This window comes from Otolemur garnettii, unplaced genomic scaffold (genome assembly GCF_000181295.1).
Source record: "Otolemur garnettii isolate 467f Iridium unplaced genomic scaffold, OtoGar3 scaffold00093, whole genome shotgun sequence".
Lineage (NCBI taxonomy): Eukaryota > Metazoa > Chordata > Mammalia > Primates > Galagidae > Otolemur > Otolemur garnettii.
Window position 1 is genome coordinate 307,974 of NW_003852488.1, and position 9,920 is coordinate 317,893.

The 9,920-nt window shown below is 35.9% G+C and overlaps 1 protein-coding gene across 1 annotated transcript in view; it reads right to left on the minus strand.

Moving 5' to 3' along the window:
- Window positions 1-331: 331 nt before the first annotated feature.
- The window catches only part of BBS7 (Bardet-Biedl syndrome 7), a 51,158-nt gene continuing 41,569 nt past the window's right edge, over window positions 332-9,920 (minus strand). The window contains exons 15-19 of the mRNA XM_003795513.2: window positions 9,491-9,655; window positions 4,934-5,043; window positions 4,731-4,834; window positions 4,479-4,602; window positions 332-2,215 (exon numbers count right to left, since the gene is read on the minus strand). Coding sequence (XP_003795561.1) covers window positions 2,082-2,215; window positions 4,479-4,602; window positions 4,731-4,834; window positions 4,934-5,043; window positions 9,491-9,655 — 637 coding nt within the window. The 3' untranslated portion in view covers window positions 332-2,081. The remainder of the gene's footprint in view (window positions 2,216-4,478; window positions 4,603-4,730; window positions 4,835-4,933; window positions 5,044-9,490; window positions 9,656-9,920) is intronic.

A 9,920-nucleotide genomic window follows, 5' to 3' on the forward strand; every position in this document is an offset into this window, starting at 1 on the left:
CTGTTCCCCGGGCTCCAGACCACGTAGGACCGAGGAGGTAGTGAAAGGCGCGGGCAGGCACGGCCAGGCGTGGCGGGCCAAAGTCGTCCCCGAGTTGTAGCAAGCAGCCCGCCGCAGTGGCGGCTGTTCATGCAGTTCAAGTATCCCGCGACTATTGAAATGGACCAATGACGGTGGCCAGGAGAGGTGACGACACTCTAAGCGACGGGGTCGCAGACGAAAGGCGGCCACAAGGGGGCGGGGCTGATCCCTCCGCCCGGCAAAGGGGCGGGGCGGGGCGGGGCCGGGCTGAGAAAAGTCGAACTGGGGCGGGAGGAAAAACCCCAGCGCAGGGCAGAGAGAGAGAGGAAGACACGCCGCCCGAGCCCATTAAGCCGCTAGGCGGATCCGTTAGCTCAGGGCAAGGTTGTCTCTAAGCCATTTAGGGCAAAGGTAATTAAACTTAGCCAGTATTAGTGGGCCACCCCAGTATTTGGCCCTGGGACCTTTAATTAGCTCCACTGACTTGTTTCCTGAGGTTTAAAATCTGGGACAGGTAATTCATCGCCGATTTTTTAGTTTTCTTAACTGTTAATCTGGAGCAATAACATCTACACGTCCTACAGTTGTTGTTAGTATTAAATAACTTGTATAAATTATTTAACATGTTGTTCACACAGTACTGCAGTCCTCAAGTGGCACACTATGTTATCTTACCATTTAGGTTTTTATTCACAGTAGGCAGAAGTTGTGTCTTATGCTTTTTAGTTTTCCTAATGAAGATGCAATTAATTTAAGTTGCCAACTACTGTTGAACATATAACAAATAGTAATGTATTCAGAGAAATTCAAATAAGACAGTTTTTTATTTTTATCTATTTTTCCCCAAGCTGTGGCAGCCAACAAGAAACAAAGTGAAATTCTAGTGACTGAGATATAATGATATGCTTCATTCAGAAATGAAAGCTGTTTAAATATAGTAAAAATAATATGACCTTATTAAAATAAAACTCTTAACTAACTATATGTGCCTTTAACAAATCTTTATATAGAAAGCTGGCTCATAATTAATAAATTTAAGAGAATATAATTTAGAAGCATTGTTTTCTGAAAAATTCTTGACTCTGCCCTTCTTGAAAACATAAAGAATAGTTTATTTTCCACTATATTCATGCTATTTTAAAACCTTTTCCCCTAAAATGAATAAATATGAATTAAAATTAAGGAACAAAACTTCTGTAGCCTTAAATACATATTTTCCTTCACAAATGATAAGGGAATTACAGGACACTAGTGCAGGAAAATCTAAGAAGCCATCACTATTTCTGCATCCTTCACCTATATATAGTACATTTGTATAGCTCAACTGGTTATAGCACAAATTAAGATCCCTCTACTGTGCAAGCTCTGCTTACTTTCCTGGCCACAATTTACAGCACTAAGTCAAGTCAAGAATTTCATAAACCATAGCAAGGTAATATAACATTACCAAACAAGAGATTAATCAGTTGCAAATCAACCCTAACTCCTAGAAAAAAAAATTGGTAGGCTGCATACACTGGTTGACAACCATACATAGTAACTAGGACAGAAACCAGGTACAACCACATGGGTCTGGGTCCCAGCTTTATAAAATGCTAGCATGTCCTTTTAATCATGTAACCTCACTGAGAATCAGTTTTCTTATATGATTTCACAAACTTACAGAAGAATTGTGAAGATAAAATACAGTGATATGTAAACATACATTTTGAAACCTATAAAGCAAGTTTATACATTTATGCGTATGTTTACCTTGTAAAATATTTGAATATTTTTTATTTTTCCAAATATTTCTCAATTAAAAAATTAAAACAACTACTTGCCAAAACTTATTAAAATCCTACTTATCGTCATTATACTTGTGTTTTAAAAATAAAAATCCTCTTTAGTTTTAGAAAGTTCCATTTGTCCAAAGAAATAGAAGAATTATTTTAAAAATTATAGCTCAAATATTTTTAGATAATATTAAAAAGCATTTAAAATAAAAGTATGTACAGTTAACTTGTAATTTTAAATCATTTTAAAAGATCACTTCTTTGGGACATTACCTTGGTTATATTTCATGCTGCATCAAAGAAAGCAATCAATGTATTTTGGTCGTAACTGTCCAGAATCTCCAGTAGAAGAGGTACTTTAGATTTTACATTTGTGCCTTTGAATTTAAACTTATCTATGAAAAGATCCGTGATCATACCTATAAAGAAAAATGTTAATTTCCTGTCATTTATTAGTTCTATTTAATGATGCAGTAGTTCATTAAAGTAAGTGACTGCTTGACAATGTATTTCTAAGCATCTGTAATTCTACTATTTAACATATACAGTTTCTGGGGCGGCGCTTGTGGCTCAGTGAGTAGGGCACCGGCCTCATATACTGAGGGTAGCGGGTTTAAACCTGGCCCTGGCCAAGCTGCAACAAAATCATAGCAGGGCATTGTGGTGGGTGCTTGTAATCCCAGTTACTCGGGAGGCTGAGGCAAGAGAATCGCCTAAGCCCAAGAGGTGGAGGTTGCTGTGAGCTATGACAAACAGCACTCTACTGAGGGTGACAAAGTGAGACTCTGTCTCTAAAAAAAATACAGTTTCTGAACATACTCTCAAAACTAAACAAAACCTAAAAGGGTTGATTTAAAAAATATTCATTTAAGGGTTTTAAAAATTCATTCAAGGGTTTTAAAAAATATTAATTTTGAAGGGATTTAAAGCAAGTTTCAAGATATAAATTATTTGACTAATAACTCTCTTATCAATTGGTTATAAGCTATTCAATCAACTGCTGTCCATTTTGAAATGCTATCAGTATTTAGAACATCATTTCTCATATGTAAAATGAGAATAATTCAAGCCATCAGTCCTTTATCCAAAACTCTTGATACAAGATATATTTCAGAATTTTCCATACTTTGAAAAATAATAAAAAGAATATATATATACTACACATGTTATTAACCCAAAGGGACTAAATGGCAGCATCCAAAAAAAAAAAATACAGTTAATATTTCTGCAACAAAATATATGATAACTACATTAAATGGAATTTAAAAGATTATAAATAATCTTAATCACATCAAGGCAAGTCAGATTTTGTCATGAAATTAGTTCAGATTAAATCAAGATTTTACAGCTAAATTATTTATGAAAAAACATTTGATTTTTTGACCAGGCTTAGTAGCTTATGCCTATAATCCTAGCAAACTAGAGGGCCAAGGCAGGAAAATCAAATGAGCTCAGGAGTTCAAGACTAGCCTCAACAAGAGCAAGATACTGTCTCTACTAAAAATAGAAAAATCAGCCATGTGGACACCTATAGTCCCAGCTACTCAGGAGGCTGAGTTAGGAGTATTGCTTGAACCCAGGAGTCTGAGGTTGCTATGAGCTAGGCTGATGTCATGGAACTCTAGCCTGGACAAAACAGTGAGACTCTGCTTCAGTAAACAAATAAAAAAATGGTTTTTAAAGCATTCTGGATTTGGGGATCAGAGATAAAGATTAATGGCTCTACACCACTGATCTCTTGTTATAAGGATAAAAGTGATCATGGGCTTGCTATATAGTAAACATGAAGATATTAGATATTGTTACACTTTATGAGAAAGCCTCTAGGTATGTAGGTAGACTTTAGGATCAATTGGCTCTATTATGGAAGACTTGGCACAGTGTAAAAATTATGCATTGGGGTAAAAAGACTCTAATAGGTAGGTGTTGCCACTGATTAAATCTTTGACTATAATATTTTTAGTCTCAGATTTCAGTTAAATATGAAAAATGAAGATAACACCATCTACCTTGTAGAGCTCTTGTAAGAATAAATATCCCACCTGATTAGGAAGATGGTATAAATAGCATATAATAGGTATTATGGAAAGATCACTAACAAAATTGTTTTTCTTTTGCTATTCATTTCTTTCTTCTTTCCTCTCTCCCCTGACCTCCTTCATTACAATTTGTGAAACACCCAATTCTCACCACCAAAAAGAGTTTTGAACTATAAATTACATATCACATATATTATATATGATATATGCCCTATTAAACTTTGCCTAAAAAATATAAAGATTATATAATCTCTACATGTGAAATATAAAAATTAAATTCCACATTTTTATATTTTACGATAGCAAAAAACCCTGAAAATTATTTGTATCAAATATAATCTATATTCTAATTTTTCATGGGTTATATTCATTTTACGCCAGGTTTCTTCATATATATGCAAATTCATCAACAGTATACTTATTTCACTTGTTTTTACTTGCATTTTTTTATCAAGTAAAATTATTAAATATTAAAACTAGCTTGATGAAATACAGATATATTCTGTGCAATAAACTGATTGTCATTGGTTTATGACTGTTGTAATCTTTGTCTCTTTCTATCCACCTTCTCTCACATCATCCTGGGGAAAATAGGCAGTTGAAAAGAAATATGACAAAGGTAATTCTAAAATAGTCCACTAACCATACAATCTTTCAAGATGTGCAGGTTGCTTTTTGTATTCTTCCTGTAGATGATCTGCCTCTTCTAGAATACTGCGATACTCTGGTGTCAGAAAATCCATATTTCCCTCATGAACCTGTAATTCCTTATTTGAAAGTAAAAACAGAAGCATCTTAATGTTAAAAACTCCAGTGTAACATGAAAGTATTCATAATTTTAAAAATTCCATTACTTAAAATAATGATCATTATAGTACATGACATATATACTTACTTTTAAAGCATCAATTAACTGCACTTTCTTAGCCAAAAGTAACTGGTACTCCAGCTTTGGATGGATTAGCTTTAAAGTATGTTTGACTGATACTTCATTTATCTCTAGAAGGAGTTAGCCCAGCACAATTAGATAAGTCACTTTGATCACATATATTATTATTATAACAACAAAAATTAAACAGAATTTTTCTTTATTTTTACCGTATGTTATGTTGAGGTTGATTTTTCTTTTGGTAGCTTCTTTAGAAAGCACATCTTTTAGGATGGATATAGTAGAAATGTTGTCAGATTTAAAAACTCCTTCTCCTTTTCTATAAAATTAATACATTTTTTAAAAGAAGAGCTGTAGAAGTGGTTCAGTAAATACACATTTTATTACTAAGTGCATTTAATGTTTATATTTCATTTGATTTTAGATTTCTTTGTATACATATATCATTAATATAAAGCATAAATATGTAATCCTATACTGTTATTAATTCAGTTTCTGAACATACTTGCAGAACTATACAAAATATACTAGATATATGAGCTGTCTAGCAAGTATCTAGTCATTGGTAATACTATTTTTCATAGTACATAGCTGGATACTTTCTGGAAAGCCCTCATACGTCTCCTAAGATAAGAGTTTATGTAAATACTTCATTTAAAACAACTACGTTTCTGGGTGGCGCCTGTAGCTCAGTGGGTAGGGTGCCCATATACTGAGGGTGGTGGGTTCAAACCCGCCCCCAGCCAAACTGCAACCAAAAAACAGCCGAGCGTTGTGGCAGGTGCCTGTAGTCCCCCTTACTCAGGAGGCTGAGGCAAGAGAATAGCCTAAGCCCAAGAGCTAGATGTTGCTGTGAGCTGTAACGCCACAGCACTCCACTGAGGGCAACAAAGGGAGACTCTGTCTCTAAAAAAAAAAAATAACTACCTTTCATTTTCATTAATATTTCCCATGGCTAACTTCTTATTATATATATTTGGAATTGTTTACTTACAAACTGTTTCTCTTTGATGTAATCACACAAAATGCAGCATGACTATATGCTTCCTTTTTTGGGGGGAGGGGACTGGGCCTCATTCTATTACCCAGGCTGGAGTTTAGTGACATCAGTACAGCTCACTGCAACCTCAAATTTCTGGGCTCAAGTGATCCTTCCACCTCAGCCTCCAAAGAAGAAGAGACAGGTACACTCCTATGCCTGAGTAACTTTTCAATTATTTGGCCAGGCTTGTCTCAAACTCCTGGCCCCAAACAATCCTCCCACCTCAGCTTCCCAAAGCGCTAGGATTATAGGGGTGAGCCACCACACCTCACCTATGTTTCCTTCTTAAAATAAATCTGATATCAAACCTGAGAGTGGCATCTGCTGTTTTTACATGCCAGCATCCATTGTTACTGCTTATGGCCACAAAATCTTTATTTTTCTTTAGAGAATTATTACTTACCGCTTTCTCCTTTCTTGGTCCACCTAGCTTCAGTGGCAGTGGCCTCAATCTATTTCTGGGACTTCAGGAAGATGCATTTAGCAGTATATTCCATACGCCTAACCACAATGGTTCACAGCTTGACAATATACTAAATCCTAGAACTTTTATTGAAACCACTGGGGAAAAGAAGCTCTATGGCAGTTGAAAATATATAAGGCTGGACTCCCGAAACTGCTGGTAGCTACTATACCATTACTTGGTAAAGTGAAGAAAATATAAAAACAGATCTGAGCAATGGAAAGGGATAAAGTTTTGATGATATCAGTCAAGTTGTACCTGAGGCAGATCACTGCTAGACTTTAAAGTTGTGTAAGCCAATACATTCCTTTTATTTGGTTAAGCCTGCCTACATTTTCTTCCTTTTTATGGTGACCAAGTTTCCTAATATACATACCATTTTTCATATATTTGATGTTGCCTGTTCTCACACATACATACACACACACACATGTGCAGCATTGATATTGACTAGATGTTGGCAAATGCTAGTTGTTTTTTCTAGAAAGATGAATAATATGCCCCTACTATTTTGATACTAATTATGTTTTAGAAATAATGACATATTTTACTAGCCTTTTCAATAATACTTAGTAAACATTTACACATTGTTAGGAACTATGGAATGATTCACATGTCTTACCTTCTTTTAATCATCACAATTCAATGAAGTAAGCACTATTAATTCCATTCTTCAGGGAAGAAAACTGAAGCTCAGAGAGTTTAGTAATCAGCCAAGGTCATATAGCTGGTAAGTCATGAAGCCAAGACTTGGACCTAAGTATGTCTGTTTCCAAAGCACATGCTTCTATACTACCTCCATGTACACGTTTTATTCAGAGACATAAAAAATGTTTATCGAGCATCTACTGTGTGCAAAACTACATGGTAGGTCCTAGGAGGATATATACAAAGAGAATTAAAAATAGCCTTAGTCCCTGAGGATACAGTCTAACTTAGGTAAGCTTACATAAAAATTATTATATACTTTAAGCAAATAATATTAATACCAAAGACAGTAAAAAAGAAAATGCTATGGGAGAAGAAAAGAGAATCAAGGAAGACTTCAAAAATGTTGCCACTGGGGGCTGGGCAATGCTCAATTACCCATGCCTGTAATTCTAGCACTTTGGGAGGCTGAGGCAGGTGGATTGCTTGAGATCAGAAGTTCAACACCAGCATGAGCAAAGTGTTAAAAAAAAAAAAATGTCTTAAAAAAAATGTTGCTATTGGGCATGGTGGCTCATACCTATAATCCTAGCACTCTGGGAGGTGGAGGCCAGAGGATCCCTTAAGCTCAGGAGTTTGAGACCAGTCTGAGCAAACTGAGACTCTGTCTCTCCTAAAAATAGAAAAATTAGCTGGGCATTGTGGTGGGGACCGTTGGTCCCAGCTACATGGGAGGCTGAGACAGGAGAATGGCCTGAAACTACGATTTTGAGGTTGCTTTAAGCTAGACTGCTGCTATGGCACTCTAGTCTGGGCAAAAGAGTGATACTCTGTCTCAAAAGAAAACAAACAACAACAACAAAAACCTTGCTATTAAGTTGGGCCTTGAAAGAGTTTTGACTGCTAAGGAAATATTCCAAGACACAAAATGGTAAAGAGCTATTACCATACCAAATGTGTATTATTGTAAAAGTATATAATGTGTTACGAGCATACTGAATTGTCTGTTAGGATTAGTAAATGAGGCTCACTGTAGTACTTCAAAACAGGGGTTAACTATTACAGGTTTAGACATAGATAAGCTTTTTTGGAGGGTACACTGAAACACTTATATAGAACTGATATTAAACCAATTAGATTATTAATGAGTTCTTGATCCCAAAATGCTGAAATTTTGAGGTAAAATTAAATGTCTGCTGCTGTTTCTAGAGCTTACATGATAATAGTGTCAACTAGGGAGCAGGAAGTAGATTACCTCAATTATCTGCTTAGGGGAAAAAAAATCCTTAGCAGGCAAAAGTGGAAAAAGGATAAGAAGCCCTCTCCCCCACAACACAAAGCAAACACAAATAAAAACAAGCTCACAGATGTAAGAATGAGAATGCAAAGCCCTTGAAGAAGTGGGAGTATCCAAGCTCAAACAGCAGATGTGGAGAGAGTAGCACTGCCCAAGAAGTAGGTCAATGCACATTCAGAGACAGGTCTAAGAGGAAATGTTTAGCCTCTCCTGCATTGTGAAATTGAGGGAAAATATGGGAACTTCCGAGAAATGAGTAAAGGAGGGAGGACAACTAGAAGCTTGAGAAGAGTGTAAAAGAATATAATGACCTCCACATTTTAACGTGATAGCTGCCTTCCCTCCTCCTTCAAAAAGACTGCATGTCCTACCAGGGATGTCCTACCTTTTTTCTTTACTGCTATACACTGGAAAAATAGGTAACTTAAATAGACAAATGCTAATGAAAGCTGATGAGTTGTGCACAATTTTCATAATACCTGCCACTACAAATAAAAAAGTCCTCACATAATCTGCATTCAGCCTCTGGGCCACAGGTTGGACACCGCTGTATGCCATTTTATATTTCTGAATAAAGAAATTAAATGGAATTTTTATTAGAATTAGAATAAATATTCAAATCAATTTGGTAGCACTGCTATATTTTACAATGTCTTCATATTGATGACTATATATTAATCCATTTAATCTTTTATATCAATAAAATTTTACAGTTTTCTTTATGTAAATTTTATGTATTTCTAATTAAGAACATTCCTACAGATTTTATGTGGCTATTTTGTTATTATTGCTACTCTGAAAGGTTTTTTTCTATTTATTTTCTGATGTTATCGTTGGGAATTTAGGCAAGATATTGATCTTTGTATATTCATCATTACACAATCACTTTTCTATTTTTTTTTTTTTTTGAGACAGAATCTCACTTTGTTGCCTCAGTAGAGTGCCCTAGCATCACAGCTCACAGCAACCTCCAACTCCTTGGCGTAGGTGATTCTTTTGCCTTAGCCTCCTGAGTAGCTGGGACTACAGGTGCCTGCCACAATGCCCGGCTATCTTTTGTTGCAATTTGGCTGAGGCCAGGTTCAAACCTGCCGTCCTTGGTATATGGGGCCAGTGCCCTACCCACTGAACCACAGGTGCTGCCTACAATCACTTTTCTAAACTTACTAATTCTACTTGTTTTTCAATAGATTCTCTTGAACAAAACAGATTTCCAATCATATTAGTTGCAAATTATTCCTCCCTTAGAATAAATGAAAACTTATAAGCTATATTTATATAATAATACTTAAGAACCAGTAATAAGACTGATTTACCTGTAGATACTTTCCAGCTGTGTATCCAGGAAGGTGTTCTGAAAGTAAAATGTCACACATTCTTCTGCTGGAGGTTTTTCAGGAACTTCGGGCAAGCAAAAAACCACCCAGGAGTGAACTTCGGCAAAACTGAACTGGCCTGTTAGAGTCAGTGTATTCATGGGTCTGTAATTTAATGATAGAGGTATGCATTTGTGTGTGGGAATACATGAAAACATTGTATGTATGCATTAATAAGAAAAATTCTGCAATAGTAGCTAAACAAACATTAAGAACTCACTCTCCTCAACACTACTATGAAACTAATTGTTAGCTATCTTAGGAAAGCTACAATCCAAATGGAGCCCTAGAATATGGGGAAAGAAGAGGGGGGAGGGGAGGGGGAGGGTGGGTGAAGAGAATGATATTGTAGGGATCATGCCTATAGTTT